Genomic DNA, 25,838 nt, shown 5'->3' with positions numbered 1-25,838 from the left:
GTACAGAAGGTGTTTCTACACAATTTAGCTGAAGGCTGCACACGAGTACTTGAGAAACCCTCACCCAGGGAGCAGCCAAATTTCAGCATTGCGCAAAGTAGCCCCCTGCCCCACAAAAGGAGGGTGAGAAAGTCACCGTGAAACTCCAACATACTGAACTTGAGTCATCCTACAGCAGGAACTTGTAAAACAAACATTAATATGCTTAGGACTACTAGTTTGAAATCAAACTGCTTAGGGAGTTGAGGATCCCGACATTTTAAATAAAACCTCTTGTAATTGCAGCCAGGACATTTAATACAGTCCAACATTTCATGAAGTCAACCTCCCTCCTCCCTACAGAAAAGTATTTCACAGAGCAGTAAAGTCCAGACCCATCCCACAATGCCTTAAGTGGGGGAGATTCCCCACTCCCTCACTTGCTTATCGAACTCAAGGGAGACTCACAAGTCCCACTGTGAATTATAAATTCACTCAAATTTTAATCCAGACATGTTTTCCTTTGCAAAACTGTTTTCACTGCTAACAGAGAAGTTTTCAAGACTTCTCCGCTCCCTATCACATAAATGGCAATTTAGAAAACAAAGTCAGAATTACAAGAAAATATTCTAATCACTTGATTACAAGTAATTTATAGCCAACTGCAATGATTTAAATAGGATACCCAAAACATCAGTGCTTAAGATTAGTGTAACTGAGGTTAGCTGCCAGCTCTCCAAATATAACCTATTTTTACTTCAGCCTTACATGACAGCACCCAGCTCCCATTCCAGGGGAACCTGTTTAGCAAAAGCTGCTCCAGCTTCTCTTTGCCAGAGGGACCAAGTACCAGTGTACTGCAGGGAGAGGAAAGAGAAATGACATTAAATCACAGAATGGTTTGGGTTGGAAGAGACCGTGGAGATCATCTGATTCCAACCTCATGCCATGAGCAGGGACTCCTCCCACTCGACCAGGTTGCTCAAAGCCCCCTCCAGCCTGGCCTTGAACACTTCCAGGGAGGGGACTTCCACAGCTTCTCTGGAAAACCTGTTCCAGTGTCTTCCCACCTTCAGAGTAAAGAGCTTCTTCCAAATATCTCACCTAAATCTACCCTCTTCCAGTTTGAAACTGTTACCCCTAGTCCTGTCACTACACACCCTTGCAAACAGCCCCTCCTCAGCTTTCCTGTAGGCCTCCTTCAGGTACCGGAAGGCCACTGTAAGCTCGCCCCAGAGCCTTCTCCAGGCTGAACAACCCCAACCCTCTCAGTCTGTCCTCGCAGGGGAGGTGCTCCAGCCCTCTGATCAAATCTTAATATAAATTCCACATGGGATTAGCTTTCCCAAATTGCAAATGCTGTTGAGTTGTATTTAACTAAGAATCACTACAAAATCGCAATGGTGCAATGTGATCTGACCTAGTGTCACTTGTGCTGTTATTTGTGTTGACGTTAAACTGGATCTGGACATGGCCCAGCTGGGTAATTCCTACCTGGCCACAGACACTTCACTTTACAGGACATTATTACCACAGTTCTGTCCAAGAAATTTCTAGGAGTATGTTTCAGGAAAGCATTCTCCAAAATGTCTGCATGCATTTCATTTTTACAACACTTGCCTACATAATTTAAACAAGTTTGCATGGGATCAACATTGTATGCCATCGTAATTGTGCTGCTTAAGCATCCACGCTTAATATTAAAATATTAAACTACTGCCATGTCAATAAAACAGCAGTTTAATGGGAGACTAAATGGCTCCTCATGTTTTGATCAAAACAACAGAAATACTGACATACTGTGGCACAAAATTAGTATAAATAGACTTTATTGAAGTCAGTACCTTTGTACTGAAGCCAAAGATTGTGTCTACATAAGCACAAGTTGTAACATTTCACAACTTCTAAAAGGAATGTCAACAATTACAACGATCATGCATACCATGGTCGATAATCACATTTTTAGAAGCATTTTCAACCATTTCTAAAGAAATGCTTATAACATTGTTATATATAGAACTACTTTCAATAAACTGCAAAACATTGATCAGCTTTTCCAGTATGAGCTACAGTGTCAACACAAAAGGGAGGCATAAATGTTTAATTTATGAAATCAGAATGGAATATTTACTGTAAAGAAAAATTAAAAAGCTTTCAAATAAAGGCCATTATTGAACCAAAGTGAAGAGCACAACTTGAACTTTGAATTCTTTCATCTCTTAAAGCTGTCCTCTGAGTAACTTCAGTTCAAAGCATAAATTCAGTACTGTGAGTATTCCTTGGACTGAAGTTTGGCAATGATGCGATCCAACTGTCTCTTTGCTTCGCACTGTGGAAAATTGCTCATGTCATAATATTGAGGGGCAATTTTCACCAGCCTGTCAAGAAAGGAAAAGTTTGTTACTATACTCAAACTTTAAGATGCATCCCACAGAAATTCTACAGTCAAGGAAAGCAAAGACTACCTGTTCTTTTCAGCTCTTTCAACAATTCTAGGATTAAGTTTACACACGCACTTAAATCTCAGTCCCCACACTTGCGCAAGGGCCCAAGTCCAAAGTAAAAGAGCAGGCACTCGGGTTTCACGAGATGCTCCTGTTCAGCCCTATGTCCCTTACGCCCCACACTGCTGCTCCAGTACGTGCCGCAGCAGCCCACACAGTCCGAGCTGCTGCTCAATGCCAAAGCCCACAAGCCTAAGAAATCCACCTAGATACCAGTTTGTGCATGAGTACAGCTCAGCCTTAGCTGTTTTAAGCTTGAAAATGCAACCAAGACCATAGGATCCTGCTTTAGGCTATAGAGCACTTGTTGAGAAAACAATTTCTAAGGAAGGACTCAAACATGTATTTGCTATTAAAATACTACAGACTATATAGACATGCTTCGTCTTCTGGCTTCCAAATCTTTAAACTCCCTCTGCACTAACAACAACTGAAGAGCCTCCCATGTCCCCAAAGCTTACAACTTGACAGTTTAAATACAACCTTAAAGACAGGCAAGACAATTAAGATCTCTGCTTGTCTGCAGAGGATCAGGCCTCTCATTTCCTTGACATATACTCTATTGACTAATAAACATTCTAACAATGCAAGCTGTACTGGTATCAGCACCGCCTTCCTCCATGTTTTAAGGAGGCACGGAATCCTGTTCAGATCCTTCTGGAAAAATTAGACACTTACTCTCAAGAGAGGTCCTAGATCTTGAGAACAGAAGCATCCAGTGATATCTCAACTTCGGCATGCAAGAAGGTGCTAGGCCACATCCCCAAACCTAGCACCTCCAAGCAGCACCTGGCCAAGAGGCTTAGTAAAGTAACCGATTAAGTTAAGCATCTCTGCACAGTGCATGCAGAGCCCGGGCATCCAAGCGTTATACACAACTGCTAGAAACAGGAACAAATATCCTCAAAGAAAATCTTCAGCGAACTACAAGATCAAGCCCATGCGATTGCCCAAACCCATTTAATAATGAAAAGCAAAAGGAGTTACCTTAATTTTTAAAAAAAAAAAAAAATGAAAAAGAACAACAAGGGCTTTACACTAGGTCACGACTGTTTTAAGACTTTTAGCTTACCATTCTGGCTTGATGTCTGTACATGTCCGGATGTAATTCTTTGTTGTAAGGACAAACTCATTATAGAGCACCCATTCTGGTTTATGATCAAGAACAGTGGAGGGATGCAACTGCACCACTTGGTTATCCTTTACTGTTAAGTAATGCCCTGTTCGTTCCAAATGTGCCACCTAAGTAAAAAGACATTCTTTCATTACCACAGGCAATTTGTAAATGAAGTGATTTCGAGCTGAATGTTAAGTGTTCTATACAAAATATACTATCTCGACTTTCAAACCTCATCTAAATTTGGCACATTACTTGACCACTTCAACTACTCAGGTTTTTTTTTTATAGACACAATCAAGATGCCAGATGCTTTTGCTACTGGCCATGGGTAAGCTTATATTCTAATATACAACTGAAGCAACACGCAAAAATAGTTATCGCCCAAAGAGAAGAATCATTCTTAGTAGAGCAGCGATGCAAACAGAAGTACTGGAAAGGAGCATCTATTGCACAGGTTTGTATCGCTGCACACAGCCAACTGTGGTCTACTACAGACATCGGCTTCAAGCCCTTCATTGCCGCAGTCACTATGGGAGCGGTGAGCCACAATGTTCTCCTTTCAGGTTTTTATTAGTGCGGTGTTTCAGTATTAATTTTTACTGATGCATGTGTTATTCAGCAAATCCTCTCACACAGCAGGCCTGGAAAAAAAACAGTCAGTCCAGCAAGAACAGGCAGTTTAGTATGTCAGAAATAAGAACAGTCTTTGTTACAGCATGAGCTTCAGAGCTGGAAAATGTAGGTTCAGCAACACACTTCTGTGACCTTGGTGAAAAATCAATTAACCTCTCCCTGACTAAGCTTCTTGCTCTATGAAAGGGAATAATGCCTACTTCGCTGAGATGCTCTGATACCTGGCTCATTAAGATTTGCTAAAGCAGACAGTTATCCTTAGAAGGATATCCTCTGTAAGAACAGTTAATCTAATAGAACAGGTAACCAAAATTAACCTTTTGATACTGTTAATTCATGATGACCTCAGTGCTTATTTCATCACACACACACAGACACACGAACACAACTGTAAAAAGCAGAATTAACAATGACTGAAAGATGTCTGAAACACACATTTTTAATCAGATCATCATTAGCTGCTTTCCTTTATATTAGACTGTGAACTTCATTGTTTTCCTAATTCCTAGATTTATCTCTTTTTTCTTTCTTTTTTTTTTTCTGGTGTTCATAAGGTAAATTCCATCTATTAGATTAAAATCCCAGGCCTTCTAACACCATAGCTACCTCAAATTTTAACTAAGAATAACTCCTTAGTAACAAATTCCTTACTTTGAATATGCTTCTCTTTTGTATTTTATGACATTAATTTCCAGAACATGTTTTAGGAGTGGAACAAAGTATTTCAACAGTCTGCAAATATTTTCACCCAAGATTTTAAAGATTACACTGCTACTTAATTTCCAGTCTAGGGAACCAATAGAGACTCTTTTAAATGGAAATTAACAGTGCACTGTCTGTAATGATTTGGGCTTAATTTCATCCAACTCAATCCACCATTTGCAAAACTAAATAGCAGTACAGCTGCAAACCAGACTAACTAGAAACTCATCTGTCGCAGACCTAGCAAAATCACAACATATATGCTGCTGCAGGATTAGGGTTTTGAGGTTTTTTCAAAGGAAGATTTTTTAAAAAATCTATTTCATTTTTCAGATCAAACGTAAAGCATGCATACAAAAATATTTTGTTGCTTTATCTATTTCAGTTCTTCCTATAAAGGACAGCATAATTCATTTATTTAGGTTTCATTCAGCATCTCAGCCTCATTCAGATGTATTAAAATAGTAAAGTCTTATCACCCATCTTTCCCAAATATCTACCATACCCTTTACTATCATTACAGATGACATGGAAAAGAGTTGTATTTCTTATTTCGCATAATTCTGAAGTAAAAAGATTCTGAAATAACTAATTAAGCATGTTCAAAGAAAAAGAAATACTACAGAAAACTACAGATAGCTCTTAATATCCAGGGAAAGGCAGTGATTGGAACAACCTCGGTTAAGAAAAACACATTTCCTTAGAAAAGGGGTATCAGAACAAGTTACCTTTAAGTGATTACATGCTACTGTGGCTTAATTCGATCCTGAGCTAACACTGAGCTACAGTATTTACCCTATTTAGGTGTTTCTATTAAGCATGTTTGTCAGCACACAAAGAATTTCAAGGTTCAGTAATGGCACCACCACCATGAAACATGGACAGCAAAGCTTTGGCTTGGCAGCAAGCGCTGATGATCAAACTGCCAGCCTCTATATTCTCCTGCTCCTTCCTGGCCTGAGCCGGTTGAGCTCAGCTGACAGAGCCAATTCTGCTCCTTCTCCTAAGGTGTAAGTGGTTTGCCAGATCACTATGCTAAAAGAATTTAGATTGGGCTCAGGCAAGCACCAAGGTTGAAAACGGGAAGTGAACGAGGACGCACCAGAGGCAACACTCATGCTCCTCTGAACCCCTGGCATGCAACCAACCTCAGTGCCTGCAAAATGCCAAGCAGTAGTGGCTGGGCAAAATCTCCCTTCCAATCCCACCCATCCTGTGCTTCTGCGACGTGTTTCAGAAGGTAAAAAATATGAGCTTCCACAGAAACCACAGAATCATACAAAGCACATCTAGCATATGGGTTTTTCAGTGGGTAGCAGGCAAAATACTAGGGAACATACCTGAACCCTGAGACCATCAAGGAATCTGCCATGTAGCAGTACAAAATATTTGTGAATTAGTATACCTGAACAACGAATGGGGCCGTAAATAGAGGGAGAAGCTATGAACATTACTGACTATGACCCAAGGAGCTACACAAGCATGACCGAAAAGACCATAAAAAGCCAAGTCAGCCCGTGCATCTCTGCAATAGGTTACTCTGCAGACTCGGAAAACCCAGCTGCTGATGATGTAGGGACAATTATAATGCTTTATCAGCATGACAAAACAGCAGCCACCATGGCACATGTCACTGTAGAAAAAGGTTTCAGTTCAAGTTCTTGTAACAGAGGTTTCAAGAATGTGACAATTTTATTAGCACATCCTCCTCTGCAATTTTAACTGTCCTTGGGTTTATCTTTCATGTCACTGAACTTGGAGGGCCCAATTGGGGGACTTTAGTCAAACACTGTAAATCTAAACGTACTTAAAGGGGCAAAAGCAGATCCAGCCTTCTTTAGATTTAAGGCTACAAATTTTGGCAGGCCAGTCTTGACAAACAGTTCAAAGAAATGTTCACCTGTCTTTCTGAAGACAGAATGCTAGCATGCACCAAAGGAGCAATGTCAGCCGCTTGGATTTCTGAAATTTCCGCTTGCAGAGCATGCAACAGTGTTTCCAAAGCTATTAACAAGTTTTAAACTGTTCTGCACTCTTAAGGAGCAAGATCAACACCATTACATGCACTGGTGGCCACCTTCATGCCATAGGTTGACTTTATCACCATTCTATTATGGTAGAAGCCTGATTATGTAAAGACTTCGAAAATAAGTATTAATCTAGATACAAAACAGCACGAAAGACTGAGTAGCAGCATGGCTGAGATTTTAATTAGTAGTCCCATCATCAGACATATCACTTCCTGTACAGCATGGGTCATTTAATTTCATCTTCTGTAGCGACCCTTATATACCCTGCGTTTGACTAAGTCACATCTTCCAAAAAAAGGTACCAAGATTGATTTGAAGACACCACAGGACTTTGTTCCACCTTTAAATTCTGACTTAAATTTTCAATTATCAGTTCTTGTTCTGCCTTCACTACTAGATTGAAAATACAATGAAAAAACCCCAAGCTCTTTAAGACAGGGTAAGTTCAACACTAGAGTACTGAGAAAGCAGTATTTCCCTGATATATTTTCTTTTCAGTGAACAGTTTCTTAGCGATTTTGCAAGTATCATTCTTGCTCTATTTCATACACTTTCCATATTCTGATGTGCAATACAGAAATAGTTGCTGAAAAAGTCAAAAAATGCTTTTAATTATAAAAACCTAGAAGAAACTGGGGGAATGGCATAAAAATTTTATAAAACACTTCTTGTCAGTATCTGTCCTTCTAGAAGTTCTTCTACACACAGAATTGTTGGCAATTTTGCACTACTTTACTACTACCTTTGCTTGTCTGTGGCAGATTTACTAGAATTCAATTTTGTATTTAAACATTAAGAGTAAAGAGGTGGTTTGTCACCAGCAGAACTTCCACATTTATCAGTCACCAGCACACAACTGAAGGCAAGCAAATTGACAGTACTGAGTACTGACTATGTAATTCGCACTACATCAATCGTTAATACAGGCCCACACTGACATCAGCTACAGGTCTTGATTAGTACAGAAATTTCTACAGTAAAATTTTATGACTGATTTTAGGACATCAGGCAATTACCAAAGTATAAAACAATGCAAACAATGAGAATATTTCAGAATCATGGCTGCTACTGTTTCTTCCACTTCACACAGTGCTTTTAAACTTGAGGAGTTTGAAGAATCAACTTGTGCTATGTGTGGCCCATAGACTTTAGTAATTAACATGCGCAGACTAGCTACATGTAGTACATGAACATGGTGTGCAAGTGCTCAGACTTGGAATTCCACACGTTTTGTACTAAATGGACAGAGAATGATGTATGCATTTTATTACTAGGTTTTCTGAACAAGAGCACCAAAATGCCAGAGCCCGAACATCTGCTTCGAGAGGGTGAAATGTGCACAGAGGCTACATAATTTTAAGTACTGCAGCTGCTGATAAATAACATCTATTTTGAGTATTTTTAATATTTTTGTAAGTATTTTTAACTTTTCTACTTAAGGTTACTTGGAGTAATATGGAATTCATGAGGGAAGGTTCATAGTCAAGGTCAAACAGGTATCAGACTATTATGGAAGTTTAAGGGTCAAAGGAACTCAAAACATAGACTCAAAATGGACTCAAACTTATCACAGTAGTGTGCCTTTAACAGGTCTGCCATAGCTATCTGTTGATTCAGCCCAAAAATTCAATTAGGCATTTTTGGTGAGCAGGGTGGTTAAAAAAAAAAAAAAAATATCTATTGACCATGAAAGCCGTAAGACTTTTGGAGAAGCGTGCATTTCCATCTAAGTGAGTCTGAGCAGTAGAGACCCAAAAGCCACCTGCACCTCCACACCCACGGTGAAGCCTTTCACTCTGAGTAACACAAAACAAATCAACAATGAACGAACTTTCAAGGACAAGACCTCCTATAGGTGCAAGCAATGAAGGGAGCCATAGGGTACTCTGCCAAACAAAAGTGGGAATCAGACCTGTCTCCATCAGCTCAGGCCCATGAAGGACCGTAGGGCAAAACTGTTTTCTCTTGCAAAACGTTTACAGAATTAAACGTGCGAGTGGGAACGTGCACTAACTGTCCTCCAAGGAAGATGAAGAAAACATATCCCAAAAGCAAGGACTGAACTGTCTGCAGGGTTTCAGCAGTCAGTCTTCAGGAACCATTTCAATATTTAAAGGCAGCCAGTAGCCTTAATCTCCCATCTGCATTACAGGGAAATGCAGTTGCTGACACGGATATTCCTGTATTCCAAAAACACAGAAGCACGTTTCTGTTGCAGACTGGCTGGCTAGCTTGCCCTGGAAAAGGCAATATTTCCTTGGCAAGGTGGATTTAAAACATACATGGTACCCAAGCATGCACCCCAGATAGGGCAGCCTGTCAAGCTGTTTGCCATTCTACCCTGGGCAGGGCTGGCCAATGGTCCCCTTTTCAGCTGGCAAGCTTTTGTGCTCAAATACCACCAGAGTACAGCTCGACTGAAAAACCAGCAAGTGCCATAGGCCAGCTACAAGGATAACAAGGTTGTGTTCTCCAGGAGCGAGAAGGCTCTAGCAGAGACATTGCCAAGATGCATCAGAACGCATGTTTGCTTGGAAAAACAATATCACGACAGTCCAGAGCCAAGGAGGATGAAGACACATTCCCATTACAGGTTTTGCACCCCTGAGTCTGCAAGAGTCAGCTGATGAGAAAACAGAGCTTACCATCCTCGTTCAAGAGACATGAGTTACAAACAGCATACATCTTGATTACAGGCCTGCTCCAGTACTTGTGACTCATATAATTTAAAAGTTAAAATATAAATATGGAACGCTATGTAGAAGAAAATACTCTCCCTCCATAAGGATGACATATAATTAATATTTATGCACAACTATACCTCCTCTATTTGTATTAGATTACAAATAGCTTTAAAACTACATATTCTGCAGTTACTTTGACGTGTTTTATGAAGTTACTTCCTCAGCTATTCAGAAGTTAGTGGTCAATTCCTGACGGGTCATGTCAGAAACCATTTTGATACTAGTAAGCTTGCCTATGACTTCTCTTCCAAGTAAGACTTGACTAAAGAAAATACTAGTTGAGTAATAGCCAAGCAATGTCACAAAGACTAAGTGGTAACGCAGTTAGCCATTTATCACTTAAGTAACATTCATGAAATTTTGATAAATACAATAACTGTATTAAAAGACAAGTAAACACTGAACTATGTTCCCTACAAGAATGTGCACATACCTGCATGAAATACCCGGTAACTAATGCCTTTCTTATGTTGATGTAATAGTCTCGGCTGGTAAAATCTGTGCTTCTACGAGGCAAATTAAATCTATCCATGATTCGTGACAGCTGTTGGCGTACATTGTCTGCAGACATCAGGGACCTGTAGTTAATGAAGTTGTCATAACACCACTGAACCGACTCATGATCTGCAACATTAAAAAGCATGAATCAAAAATAAGTATTTCATCCAATTAGAACAAATAAATAAAACAGAAACTAACCAACTGATCAGTCAGATGAACCAGAAAGATCTATCCATAAACTTTGATAAATGACATCAGCTCTCAGCTTATTCAGTCAATTTCCTGCAGTAGATTATTTGCCCAAATTGTTTTCTATTCAGGAAGCACGTGGTCACGACAGAAGGAAACGAGCCTTTTGCCGCTCACCAACATAATATACACCCAATCACTGACGTTTTCCTGAAATATCACACTGGTATTTTGCACACTTCAAAAATTGCATCTTACAACTACAAAAATCATCTTCCAAACCTGCAGTGTAAAATGCAACTGAACATAAAGGAATATTATTGTATTTGGGAAACCAAATCCTCCTTAAACGAAGCATTCAAGTAACAATTAAGAGCTATACAAAGAGATTAATCTATTACTAAGTGTGATGCTCCTCATGGCAGTTAAGTAAATGTAGGTGACTGGTAAACAAAGCGTCAATAACAAATCTCCGTACTCCTAAGTTACCATTTCTAGTGCCGACAGCTCTAGTAAGAAATCTGTTCAGACAGCAAATACAAGCCATTCTGTCAGGATAAAAACCTGCACGTTTTAGACTAAGAAATCCAGTTCTCCTGACCAATTCCTTTAAAGTGATGTTCTTCTAATCTTTGTCAGTTCGATAATCCAACAAATCCAGCCCTAACAAAAATTAAAACGTAAGTATCTCTTGAACAGAGACTACTCGTAATTTGCGTTGAAAAGGAAGGTAGGTTACATACACAATTTGAGGAAAATTTGTGCTTTATCTTACAGAATATATTTAAAAAGTATGAATGCCAAAATTCTTTTGTCCTATACAGCAGGATTGTAACTGAAGTACCATATACTATGTTACTTTGTGCCATGACTTGTGCATTTTAGATGACCCATAACTGTTTTATACTGTTCTAGATACAAATAGTAGCAGCATTTTGTCTTCTGATCCCGAATCCCAAAAGTCATACTCAGCTTCACAGTGAAACTGAACAAATGATTATTTCCCAAATAATTCCATCCTTCAGTAACCTGAGTATGATAGCAGTGGCTTCCAGAAACATGCACACACAAAACATCTGCAAGACATACTGGAACCTTTTAACTAGAAAGCTAACAGGAAACAAAACAAGCGATATATGTTTCCAATTCACAGGTGTTTAGTAGGAGTTTCTTAGCCATTGTTTTAAACAGTTTGGAATACTTTTGTTTGGACTTTTACTCAGAAGATACCCTTTTTTGGATTGCCACATAATAACAGCATTTTCAAGTTTTAATACAAAATCAAATCGGCAACAGAAAGGGGCACTGAGCTGTTTCTTTTTACTTAGGATATGCAAAGACTTGCTTTTTTGTTTGCTTACAGGAAAACACAACTGGAGCACCTAATCTAACCTGGTTGGCAGCTAAGAGTAATCTTTTTACTTACCACCAGGATAGTCACAGTTAAAAAAGCATGCCACTTATGTAGGAATTTTTCAAGAGAACTCCTAGCTTCACCTGTTCATTCCCATCTTTTTCAAGCTGCTAAAATACACTTCAGCTATGCTGAGGAAGACCGTACATTTCCCCTAAAATCCATACACAGAAACGAGGTAAATAGAAAAAATTTATTGTATGGCTATTAAGTTATTTCTTGTTGATGTATGACCCCTTCGTATCTCAATCCATCCCAAGACTTTCTTACAGAATTCCTACCTATATCAAAAAGGATTAAAAAGGTTTTGGTTCTAGGAACACATTCTCCAAATTCACAGTATTTTCTGCATTGCTCTCCTTGAAAAATTACTAAGCAATTATGCAGAATTTTCTATAATTAATCTCGGATAACAAACTTCCAATATTTCTTAATTATAGGAGTGCTTACTTCCTTCTGTCCAAGGTTACCCAGCAGTGATTTAAAGTCTGGCTTGTCTTCTTACTCATCAGTTTATTACATCATCTCTTGGCTCTCTTTTCAGTTTTATTCCCCACTCCCCAAAGGAAAGCAGTACTTGAACAACTCTTTTACATACTTTAAAACATTTTAAGATTATAACGAAACAGCTCAAAAAACAAGCCCAGGCTTTTCAATTGTCCTTGCAACTCAGGAACGAAAGACAGCGGCACAAAATATTATAACTTTGCTAAAGCAGGCGCACACTCACTTTGTTTGAAAGCATGGTAGACATTCAGCAACGTCAAATGATCTCCATCTATGTGGGCAAATCTCATCTTGGCTTCATCTGCTGCTTTCTTTGCTTCCGTGGGGCGAACAAAACACTGTGGGACTAAACAAGGTTGGTATGGGCCCAACACAAACGCCCATATCGATGAGTCACGCATTCACAGATAGAGGAACAAGGCCTAGCTAGGTCAGTTCACAGAGCATAGGGCAGGGCAGGATGGCCTCCAACTGCATCTTGGACTGTTTACTACCTTGATTTGGTACATCAACACCTAACCACATCTGTAAGACAAGAGGGTTGCAAAGCTACAGAGTACCTGATTATTTTAATAGAACTCTACGTAGGCATCAAAATCTCTAGTCTGAAGGCCATCAAGATTGCCTGTGTATACTGGAAGGCTAAACAGATCTTAGTTCAAGACCCAGTGCTGATAGCTCTACCAGAAGCTAGTATCCCACATAACAGAACACTTCAATTCCAAATTCGCTTTCTCAGAAAGCCTCTGTCAATGAGTGAAGACAGTTCTGAAACTGTACTGCTCTAGCACAGTCTAAACAAACATGAGCTTTATCACAAGTCTGCTACTAAACAGAACACACGAGTAAAGTCAAGTCCTCTTCCCCAGATGGTATCGTTATCAGCACTGGTACACAGAAACATGAATGAAAGTATTAATAAGTCTAAAGGTTGTGATGGTAGCGGTAGTGGTGGAAGGTTAAACCGTCCTTTGGCACTACTTGAAGAAAGAAAAAAAAATTACAATGTGATGAGCTTTTCTATCATATTCTTATATAAATCTGACTTAGTCAGACTCGAATCTAAAAAACCATGTTTTAACATTCCCTTTACCAAACACAGACTACCAAAGACCATATATAGTATTGCAGCCAATTTAATACATGGTCTGTCAATTTTCCTGTAGGTTTGTAGTATCAATACTAAGTCACAAGATGCGGAAAGTAGTTATAAGATATCTTCACTTTATAGAGATCTACAGGAGAAAAAAAAATCACTTTGGTTTTAAGTAGATGTAATTAAGAGGTTTCATTTCAATAAAATTAATTTTAAGAAAGATGCTACAAGCACTTTATCTTTTTCCAGCTGCTTGCGACTACATTAGCTTTCTTCTAATTGAAGCCCATCAACCTCATAAGAACACCTCCTCACATCTCATCTGTCCAGATGAGGGCCTTTTTGAGGGGTGTTACGACTTTTCACTTTGTTTTATTCTTAAATTCCCATAAAAGCCCCAAAGCATTACATAAAAACAACAAAAAATGTTGAGTTGAATACTGGATGGACATTGGGAAAAAAAACACAACAAAACCAAAAACCTCACACTGCAAGAGTGAATCACATGGTAATAAATCTAAAAAGATGGATGCATTGAAGAAAACTGAAATGCAGGTGCAAAATAAACACCCTGTATTTTAATTTTAGGTCCTGCATTTTAAAACAGAGATAAAATGTATTTTAATTTCAAACTCAAACTAGTAAAAGTAAATTCCGAATTATTCTATCACTATCTTAACTCACTGGTTTGAATAAGCAATAGCACTTTCTACCCCACAGAAAGACACAACAGCTCTTATAAAATTAAGTACAACAATTATTTAATCTGCTCATTTACTCAATGCTATTATCCGTTCTCTTCTGGTACCTAGTTTTTTCTTCAGTCCGAACTATTAATACACAAATCGCTATCCAGAGCCTGACAATCTTTATGTGCATTTAAGGCACCATTACACAGTCATGCCACTGGTTTTTAAAAAGAGTTTACTTCGGAGAAGTAGTCCTCACAAATACTAGGACTACATTTTAAGAGCAGATTTTTTTTTTATTATTCCATACATTAACCAGATTCAATCCCTTTTTTAAAAAAAAATTAAAAATAAAAAGAACCAACTTATTTATCGTGTCATTAATTGTGCCTTAAAATAAGAAGTATCATCCACTGGGAAAGGGTAAATAGAAAAAGAAGCAAGACAAATCAGTTGAAAGACCACAGACAAAAATACTAGACTTACTGTTCTGCAGTAGAGATTGGGGGGAGAGGAAGGGAAGAGAAAGACAGGCACCAACCTACCACCACCTCCGCAATTAAGCCTACCATTTCATTTAAAACAAAGATTCTTACAATTCTGCCCTGCCCATCTGCTCTGAGTCTGAACAATCATAACTCTGCAACAAACATTTCAGCTTGTTCTTACAAACTTTCATATAAGTATACTGTAAAACTAAACTGAAGCAACAGATTTTACGCTTAGCCAAAACATTTTTATTTTTCTTTTTCTATTCAACCAAGTTAAGCATGTGACCTGCACACCTGCATTGTGAAGACCCTGGTAAAACAGGACACCCAAAAACCACAAGAGTAGTAATGAATAAAAACATTCCCATTTTAAATAAACTAAATCTTGCTGCTTGTCCTATGGTGACTTAACTATAAAACCAAGTCAGTTCTAAAGAACTGGGAAATAAAATACAAGGCTTGTTTGATATAATTTTTCTCTTCAAGCTCTCCCAACAAGCAGCTCTGCTCTGACGCAGGGCTATTCACATAACACAGCAAAGTACAGCTGTGCACACAAATTAATTCTTATAAATATATATCCTCCTTTGAAGTTTCTTTCTTCCCTTTAAAATAAGGCCTGTTCTTCAGCTTTGCTACTTAAAGACTGAAAAATGTATCATCTCATGTACAAGCTTATGGTTTTATATAAATTACACTGTAATCCTTCTGGAAATACTGGGATTTATCAAAGTGCAGAGGAATGCACAAGACAAACTAGATTTCACTGCCTTAAAAACACTTGAGCTGACATTTCTGGTACTCCTTATAAGCCTAAGAAGAAATTTCTGTTCCAATAGCCTGATTTTTATTCCCCTCTATCAACTCAAATACATATACTTTTAACTAAAGTTAGGAGAAAACCACTTGACTATTTTCTGCATGTTCACTTCATTAGTTTTGAGGTCTCTACATAAAACCCTAATGACTTATTAAACCCCATGTGAAGTTTTAAAAAAAACATTCTAAATTTATTATAAATATATTTATATCGTTTATATGTTTTTGATGTGGGCAACTGAAATCTTCCCCAAACTGAAGATCTGCATTTTGTTTAGTATCTCTTTCACTGCTATTACCTGACAACATGGCAGTAATAGATAGGACCTCATTAGAGCAGTTGTAGTCACAACTTGCAATAACCATTTTAGCCAGTTGTGGGTCCAGTGGAAATTCAGCCATCATGGATCCCAACTCAGTCAAGTCTCCATCATCATTTAAAGCAGCCAGATAGTTCAAAAGCTCTAGGGCTCTCATCAGAGTTTCAGGAGCTGAAAGAAAAAATATTTCGTTAGGCACGTTAAGCAAACTGCTCTGAATAAGCAAAAACTGAGGAAGCAAAGATAAACAATCTCATTTTTCATTCTCCATTCAACTGACTTCCAAACATGAAGTTGTTACCGAATCCAGTTACACACATCCATGCATGAATTAACTGTGGGGTGGAATAAGTGTCACTTATTTGCTCTTAACTGGATCAACAGCTTTGAGTATTTAAAGAGGACCGCTTTGCAAAATTCAGAGTGGCACTGTGAAATACTCAGTATCGCAGCAGTATCACTTCCCCCCAACGTATTGATGCCACTTTCCCTTGTTTCACATAAAATAGATGAATACAGTCCTAAAAATCTCAGCGACGATAATTTTATGTATCTATAGCGTTTCACAAATCTGAGCCTTTAAGAATGTTCTCTTAATCCTGCATTCCTCAGAGTGAGCGTTTATTACACCCACAAAGAAAAACAGAAGGAAATCCAAAAGCCTTCCTGCTGTCTTACTCCTCCTTGGTAGATCTGCTCCAGAAAATCCCTTAATATTATGATCTACTTTTTTTAAAAAAAAAAAACTTTTTTTTTTTTTTTTTTTTTGGGGGGGGGGGGGTAAGTGGGAATATGACCCAACCAACTTCAGCCATATATAAATACATCGATATGTATTTCGTTGGGGGTTGTTTTAAGCAAAATATAACCCAGTTATTTTTGAAGTATTTAAGAAAATTTAGCACTGCTGGAAGGGAGATGCATAGATGGATAGTTTGAGCCAAACACATGTATTTGGCTTTACAAACACTAGTCAATTTTGTTTACGTACAGTTGTCAACTGACACAATTAGAGTGTGTAATTAAGAAGTAAAAAAAAAAAACCACCACCACAAAAAGCATCACTCATTGAGTCATAGGTTTTCTACTGCCCATAATTTTATCTTATCTTCTGCAGGTAAGGGGCATTCAGTAGATTCCTTGGTTCCATTAAAAGCTGTTACGCAGACAGATGCATAAAAAGCTTGCTTTGGTAAAACACAGAACACAAAATTTCAGGATAAACAGAAGACACTCCTTAAGGATTACAATAAAAACAGTGGAAAAACAGAAAATAATCTATCCCATGTTGTAATGCTATAAAACATTCATCAATATACAGATTTCAGAAGTCAAAACATAACAATCAGAGTAGACAAGATAAAATGGAAACAGATACCTGGAGGATCCATAAAATCAAAGTGCACCAAATCATCTATACCAAGCTTCTTGAGCTGCAATACTACAGATCCTAAGTTAGATCTCAAAATTTCAGGGTATGTGTTGTCCTGGGGGCAAGAAAAAAAAAAAAACAAAATTCATTACACTTTTTCTTCCAAACACTCTAAACTACATAAACATTCAAATTCTGATCTTGTTTTGTAGCATGGCACTCATCTGCCTGTACTGATCAGAAGATGTTCTTATATAAGCAATCTAAAAAAAGAGAGGGAGGGGGGAAAAGTAATCTTACCTGCATTTCTGTTTTGTAAGCCTTCTCTGTATAAAGCCTGAAACACTTCCCCGGTCTAGTACGACCAGCACGGCCAGCTCGCTGCTGAGCAGAAGCTTTGCTGATCGCAGTCACCAAGAGAGACTCCACTCTGATACGAGGATTGTACACCTATTTGAAAGTGGAATCAGAGCAGGAAAGAAAGGAAAGAATGAACACAACTCATGGATAAAACAAGTATCTACAAAAATAAAGACCGCTTGAAACTTATTTTCAAAACACGGCTTCTGACTAGCAAATCACAAGCTGCATGTATCTGAAAGAAGGAAAAAAAAAAATTGGCTACAAATGCCTTTGGATCAGTGTCAGAAACCTTCAAACACAACTGCCTAGAGAACAGCACTTATTTTTTATTCATTTGTTAACAACTCCTGCCAGCCTCCCTGTCCTCCTTAAATGCATGTATTTTTAGATAAGATTTTCACGGCAGAAGGAGTGTGTCCAATTTATTCTACAGCATGCTAAACACACTCTTGATGCTCAAATAATTCCATGGGAAAAAAAAAAAAGCTGTCTTGATACAATTATGAGGTTGAATAATCATGTTCTAGAGGTCTGAAAAATCTAACATTAAGGTTGAATGCAACTGTAAAAATCAGATCGATGACAAAGCAAGACTGTATTTAAGGGTACATGCAGACAGTCACAGTATAAAATATGCTGGGATTTATTGTTAAATTTGCATTGCAGCCATACATAAAGAGCAGCCTTGCCAACTGATTAAGGCTCACAGAAAAGAATATACTGTTAAAAAAAAAAGAAAAAAGGCAGTAATCAGATAGTAGTTTCTTTGGTCCATGTTTTAATACCCTCCTGGTGTGAACAGATATAACACATGTACAAAAAAAATTATTCCTTATTACAGAACGCTTTCTTCCAATACAAGAACTACTTGTGAAAAAAACTCAGCCTAAATGGTGAGTGAAACTTGGTGTATGAAGATACAGCAGAATGTGAATACTGTCAGTGTATCTCTCATTTTGCAAAAGTTTAAAAGGCTGACAATGCACGAGTATTAAAGGAAAAGTCTAAGAACTCAAGTTATAAAGACAATTATAGCTAGTGAGAAACCTAAATGAAGATGGAGAGACTTGTATTTTATTCTTTCTCTAGTTATTGGCTTAACTGCAGGCAAACTACTTCAGTTCCACTCAACATCCCATGCATGAAGTTCCAAGAAGCATAATACAAGCTCAGTGATAATCTTCAGGCCTACAACAGTGCGTGATAAATACTGACAAGACACAGGATTACCCTAGGTATTGTTTCTCTCTCATTTTATTGCCAGAGTTTTCTATGCTAACATGACTTAAAAGGCAGCTTCTAGCATAATTATTTATATTCCTGTGATGCCTTGGTTTTACTTAATACTTCTCAAACACAGACACAGTACAAAAGCACCCTTCCTAAAGTATCTAGGAAAGCTGTTGCCTATTAGTAAAGCCTTTGACACTATTTTCCACTGCACTCTCCTGGAGAAACTGGCTGCTTGTGCCTTGGACAGACGCACTCTTCTCTGAGTGAAAAACTGTCTGGAAGGCTGGGCCCACAGTGGTGGTGAACAGAGTTAAATCCAGTTGGTGGCCGGCCACAAGTGGTGTTTCTCCAGAACCTGGGCCAGTTCTGTTTGGTATCTTTAGCAATGATCTGGACAAGGGGATCAAGTGCACTGTCAGTAAGTCTGCAGACTGAAACATTAAGTTGGACAGGAGTGTTCATGTGCTGAAGGGTGGACAAGCTTGACAGCGGAACCTGGACAGGCTGGATTGATGGGCTGAGGCCAGTTGTATGAGGTTCAACAAGGTCAAGTGCCAGGTCCCGCACGTGGGTCACAACCACCCCAGGCAATGCTACAGGCTTGGGGAAGAATGGCTAGAAAATTTCCTGGCAGAAAAGGACCTGGGGAGCCCAGAAATAGTGTGGCCAGCAGTAGGGAAGTGATCATGCTCCTGTAATCAGCACTGGTGAGGCTGCACCTTGAATCCTGTGTTTAGTTTTGGGCCTCTCATGACAAGAGACTGAGGTGCTCGAGTGTGTTCAAAGGGCAAAGCTGGTGAACAAGTCTTATGAGAAGCAGCTGAGGGAACTGAGGTTGTTTAGCCTGGAGAAAAGGAGGCTCAGGGGAGGCCTCATTGCTTTCTACAACTATCTGAAAGGAGGTTGTAGCAAGGTGGGAATCAGTCTCTTCTCTCAAGTAACAAGTGACAGGACAGGAGGAAATGGCCTCAAGTTGCACCAGAGGAGGTTTGGATTGAATACTAGGAAAAATTTCTTCACTGAAAGGGGTGTTAAGCATTGGAACAGGCTGCCCAGCGAAGTGGTGGAGTCACCATTCCCGGAGGTATTTAAAAGATGTGTAGATAGGTGCTTTAAAAGATGTGTAGATAGTTTACTAAAGGACCTGGCATTGCTAGGCTAATGGCTAGGCTCCCATGATCTTAAAGGTCTTTTCCAATCTCAATGTTTTACGATTTTTTTGAAATCCATATTCCAGGCCTAACTAAGAATCCTCACATTTCAACTTTTTTAAAAAAAAATTCACTGCACTGTTCTGGGCTGCTCCAGATATCCTAAGTTGGTAGACTAAGTGCAAACCTAACATACGTTAAACCTTAACATAAGTCAAAAACAAAAAAAAACTAAGACAAGCAGGGTCAAGATTTCAACTGAGAATGGTAACCTGAAAAAAATATATTCCAGTACGTTTTCTACTTAAACAAAACCAAAATCATACTTACCTTCTGTTTTGCAAAACCAGGATCAATTACAAACACAACACCATCTATTGTTAATGATGTCTCAGCAATGTTAGTGGACACAACAACCTGTCAAAAAAACAAAATAGTAAATGCAACCACTTCATCCTGAAGGTGAAGAGCTCTGATTCTGTCTCTGCACTGAGAATTTTCAGTAAATTTCCCTTCATCAGTAACTACCAGAGTTGTGCTCCACTTTCACAGGTCAATCTGAAATCAACCAGATGAACTTCTGTTGAAATCAGAATAATATTTCTCCACTGTTTTTGCTCACCTTTGTCTCCATCAACAATATAACAAACAGCAATTTTGAGAAAAACAAACATAACAGCAAACATTTTACTTACAAATTGATCCTCAAAATTTTTCTCCCATCACTGCTACAAAATGTCAAGTTACACAGAATCCCTTTAACATCACCTGTTAAAAGCCTTATTTAAAAAGCCTAAACAGGTCAAACCAGTTAAATAATATTATATCAAAGGTTATATAACTGTACCAGCACAGCAAGTACTTGTACTTTGTTTGGAATAAAGCAGTTATAAAAACATTTCTGATAAAAACATGAGTAACGTATTTAATTTCAAATTCGTCTTTTTTGATTACCAGATATTCAAATATCTCTACGTATTTTTAAGGTTACATTCTTAAATTTCTAGGAACTTTCTAGAGGTTAAGTCTCATGCAAAAATTAAAGCAAATGTGACAGAACTCTAAGGCTTGATTCACCATTCCTTTCAAGTTTAAGTCCAGAAATGGGGTCTAACAGCCTATAGATAGCATCAGCTCTCATCACAAGAGCAACCACATTAACTCACATATTATTAGCAAGTTTAACCAGCTACTTCAGGAAAGACCAAGATCTGTCAGCACTTCATCAGAACTACTTATCTTTCAACTCTTATTGTCTGAGTATTTTATCACGGTTTCAGTTTAGCAATTAGAACTTGAGACACCCCTAACAATTTGTTCTGAATTACAGGACTAGATTGATAATCCTGCTGACTCCTCATCCTCCTGGCTGATCACTTTGCCAGTCAGCTACTTAGTACTCTCAGCTTGTCTCTAAGCAGACTTAAGGTCCAAGGCTTGCCCAAATACTACTACATATTGAAAGCCATACTTTGGTGGGAAAAAAATGTTAAGTTAATTTGGAATTATGGTATTCAGTTCTGAAATTACATGCTCCTTAGAACTCCTAAAAAAAAAATATACTCCTATGCACCTCTCATTCACATGTAACCTGCACAGACTAAAGATAAACGCCACAAACTTCAACGCAATTAAGTGCTGACACAGAAGCACAATACATTTCCATAAAAAATCTGCAAGTCATTGAAAATGCAAGTCATTGAAAATGCAAATTAAACTAGCACTCCCACATTAAAAGGCTAGCTAATGCACATCCAGCTTGCTGTTCAAGTGTACCTTATTTAAAAAGTTCTCAGCTTTTTCCAGATCTACTAACATAACAAAGCGTCAATATCCAGAATTTTGAAATACTAATTAAAGAGCAGCATCAGAATTTGGACCTGCTTTTAATTACCAATTTCTATTTGGACACTTCAATGCCATTAACTCCATACTGTTAGTATGCTTAGTCCAAAGGTCCAGGAATTTTGCCTGTACTTGAACTACACAGAATTTTCCAAAGGCAAAAGGAGAATACTGTTATTTGCACACTGGATTCTGTACAGATCTCACTTGTTAATGTCACATTGCATAAAAACCATAATTAGTGAAGAAAAAAAACATAAGAAATCTGAGGCAAGACTTAAGGTGATTACACCACATCTTTCTAACCCGTATGAAAGTGCAGCTACTTGGAAATCAAAACAAATGAAATTAGCACTAAACTATGTAAAACAGTAAATTGTACTTAATTAGCTTTAACTGCAGTTTTGCAATTACTGAAATAGTTACGTTAAAAATGCTCTTAAATATCAAATTAATGGCATGATACAGAAGTTTGAGATTTCATTTAGGCAAGTTACTTTGAATACTAAAATGTACATAGCATCTATATTGCACATGTATTAACTAGTAATTTTTAAGACTCCTGAAACATAAAATGGAACATAATTTGGTAAGAAGGAATAAGATAGGAAAGGGAAGCAGAAAGGCTCCTTGTCAAGTCATCTTCATCTTCTTCCACAGTACAAAATACTCTGCTCAACTGTAGCTAGTAAAAGCATCTTTTTATCTTTAATCTTAAGCTTTCATGCAGTAATAGCTGATCTTGTCTAGCACATCTAAGAGGACAAAACAAGCCAAGCTGTCGGTATTAGCTGTTACCATCACTACTGCTGCAAGATGCCACACAGCTTCCAGTACCTTACTTTTCTTTCACAAAGTTAAAGCTCAGGAGGTACTTAGTGGGATACTGCAAGCACTTCACTTAGTTTTTATTGCCATTTGAGTCTTTGAAATGATTCAGACCTCCTGCTAACTCACTCTCCTGCGCAGTTCTAAAAACTAGGTTTAATTCCCCATTTATGTGATAGGAGACATTTTGTAAGACAGTGGAGGCATAGCAACACACGGTCCTACTTTATATATCGTGATCATTAAGAGCAAACAGAACTAAACCAACATTTAAACAAAGTTACAACACAGACAAGCACACTTTCACTCCCCACTACATTTGTTATGGAGATAAAATCCAAAATACAGAAGTCAGAACACTTCAGCCAAAGTCGGCAAAGAGGAAAAGTGGGTCTTTTTATTTTAAAAAAAATCAAAATGCATTTATAGGTCTGAATCTGTTCCTTACAGATTTCATGCCTGCTTTTGCCTACAGCTGCTATCTTTGCAGAACAGTAATTTTTCTTGTAGTAAAATAGTTGCTACACAGAGTGTCTTCCTATTAAGACACTGATACCAGCTTTGTCAGTTAAACATAATGAAAGCTACACACTGCATCTGTTATCCTTTATCAAGAAACCCAGAAACTGTCTATTTTGAAGTGCACAGTTTTAAACATGCATGAAAATTTAATGAAATACACAGCTATCACTTGTTTATCACTGAAAAGCAATTTCATTCATTCATTTCCTAATACAATCTTGTTGCAGCATTAGTTTCATGATTTCGGATTGCAAGCTTTCTGCAGTCAATTTCAATAGGAAAAAGAAATTTATTCTTCCAGAATGCTAGAAAGTTGTCGCTAGCACTATACATTCACTGTACCGCATCAAAAAAAAGCAAATAATCAAGGAACAAACCCTGCCTAGAGCAGATGATTCAGCTCTGACCTTCAAAACCTGAACTTTGTAATCACCGAAGTCTCCAATATCATTGCGGAAGCTGTATTAAGACTCCTTCCAAATGTTAATTTTTAGAGAAATGATCACAGTTTCTACTTTGGTTTATGCAAGCATTCAGGAATTAAACTATTAATTTTATGAAGAACATTCACGAGTACCATTTCAAGTTTTTGTCTCTCAATCCATTTTGCCCAACGAAAAGAATGTCAGTTCCTCACTACTACAAAAAACATGAACCTCCAACTTTAGTGTACTCGTCTTAACCTGCAACCTCTCATAAACTTTGAGAAACATAAAATCTGTCTGATAACATCCCTTGAAGTGATCGACTCTCTTGTTTCCAAAACCACATCACCACACACAACCACAAAACATGTCAGAACAATTACTTGCGGGGGCGGGGAGGGGGGCATCCCTCCATGTAAATCCCATGCTTGTCAAATTCAGTATTCAATCTGACTTACTGTATTTCTCAAACTTAAATGAATGCCACTGCCATTCAGTCAAATCAAATTGTTACTAGAACATTCTGACTTTAGAGATGGAAGCCAAAAGTTTGAATTGCAATGAGAAACAGACTCCCAAGTTACCTAAAAATTTTAATTGATAAAATATAGGATTTATTACGGCTTCATAAAAATCCTACCTTCTACTTGCTGTTCAAATACACTTAAAGCAGAAGAAACTCATATTTAATTACCTACGAAATGGTGAGTATCTAGTTACTGAACAGCATAGTAAAACAACACACTACTTACCTTTCTTCCTATTGCTCCATTTTGTTTTTTAGGTGGGGGAGGTTCAAAAATCCTTTGCTGCTGCTGCGGAGGAAGGGTGGAATACAATGGAATGATTTTTATGTCACCAACTTCAGGGCCTAAATCATCAATTTCACGTTTTATCCTCTTGCAGGCTTCATCAATCTCCTGCAAAATAAAAATATAAGTTAAAAAAGAACTCCATGAGAAAAGCAGCATGTATTATTTTAGAGTGTCTCATGACAATTATATTAAGCCTACACCCTGAAGAACAATTACAGTAACTTCTACTTAAAAAATAAAAATAAAGAAAATCAATCAAGGTGCTTACTGAATTTGCAACTGAATTTCCACAATACTTCAGGATGCTTCAGCTTCTATACTCTAATGAACAGCCTAATTTGCATTCAACAGCCTTTTTCTTTTAGTCATGTTTCCTAATTAATTCTCTACAAATTGTACTAAAATTGAAATCTCTCACCCTGGAATATTAAACTGCACTCATGACCTTTTCAATTTTCACAATCTAAAAGAAATTGATGTGCAAGATATTTTAAATAAGCCAATTAAGCTTTAATGTCACGTATCACTAATGCAATTATATGGAAGATTTGCTTCATTGTACCTAATGAGAACAAACACCTTTAGAGTATAAACATGAATGCTCAAAACCAAACCTCTCAATCCAGTGTTTCAGATTTTACTTTAAAATTAACTGAAAACCCATTTAAGTTTAAGAAAAGTCAATGAAATACTCTGAAGATGAGAAAGACTTTTCATGCCTTTTTTACCTTAGCTTTTCCTAGCCTATTTTCTGATTAACTTACCACACAAAAAAGTTCATCACAGCCCAATCATTTATACTTCCATTTCAGTTTAAAATAACTACACTTAAGTCAACTAGGTGACCTATAGTTATGTCAAGATTTAATGAAAATTAAAGTGCACAGAAATTTAGGTTAATGAATACACAATCCATTAACTTCAAAATTACAGAGCCTACATCGGTACAACGAAGAGGCATGCTTACCAACTATTGATATTCTAGCTGAACTACTGATGGCAGAATGAAGACATCACAACAAGAAGCAACAGTAGGCAAAAGCAAAAAAAATGGCTACAACACACTCCAAGAAAAGAGGCCAGACCTCCCTTATTACAAGTAAGTCACCAGCCTGAAGATGAAGTGACGCTTAAGACTCTCAAAAGCAAATATACAGAACAGGTTATCTAAAAAGTCTGTGAAGTCACTGCTTTAAACTATAAATCCAAAACCAGGCTCCTTTTTAGAAACGACAAATTCAGATAGATGTTTTTCATTTGTTCTTAAAGAGACTTGTAAGCTTTCAGCACAACTGTACTGAGTATATTTTGAAGAAGTACGGACAATACAATACTCATGTTCTCTATTGATCAGCATATATAAGTAATGTAAACATGGCAAAACAAAGGCTCTTCCTCTTTGATGTCAAAGAGCTCTTTAGCAATAGTAAGCCTAATGCTTTCTGGCATTATCTGGCCAATTTGAATGAACTGCAGACACTTCCAAAAAACCTTTTAAACACAGGTGCACTTTGCCAACAAATCCCTCATAAAATGTAAGAGGCAC

General features: G+C 37.8%; 1 protein-coding gene across 1 annotated transcript in view; it reads right to left on the bottom strand.

Annotated features, from left to right (window-relative positions):
• Window positions 1-1,791: 1,791 nt before the first annotated feature.
• DHX15 (DEAH (Asp-Glu-Ala-His) box helicase 15) overlaps window positions 1,792-25,838 on the bottom strand; it is a gene marked incomplete at its 5' end in the record, with an annotated part of 41,051 nt that continues 17,004 nt past the window's right edge. The window contains 9 exon segments of the mRNA XM_009866296.1: window positions 1,792-2,357; window positions 3,556-3,725; window positions 10,146-10,336; window positions 12,547-12,669; window positions 15,718-15,909; window positions 17,117-17,225; window positions 17,411-17,560; window positions 20,188-20,274; window positions 24,230-24,397. Coding sequence (XP_009864598.1) covers window positions 2,240-2,357; window positions 3,556-3,725; window positions 10,146-10,336; window positions 12,547-12,669; window positions 15,718-15,909; window positions 17,117-17,225; window positions 17,411-17,560; window positions 20,188-20,274; window positions 24,230-24,397 — 1,308 coding nt within the window.

This window comes from Apaloderma vittatum, unplaced genomic scaffold, assembly GCF_000703405.1.
Source record: "Apaloderma vittatum isolate BGI_N311 unplaced genomic scaffold, ASM70340v1 scaffold18903, whole genome shotgun sequence".
NCBI classification, from domain to species: domain Eukaryota; kingdom Metazoa; phylum Chordata; class Aves; order Trogoniformes; family Trogonidae; genus Apaloderma; species Apaloderma vittatum.
Note: the sequence above shows the minus strand (reverse complement) of the source record. Positions and strands in the feature narration are given on the sequence as shown.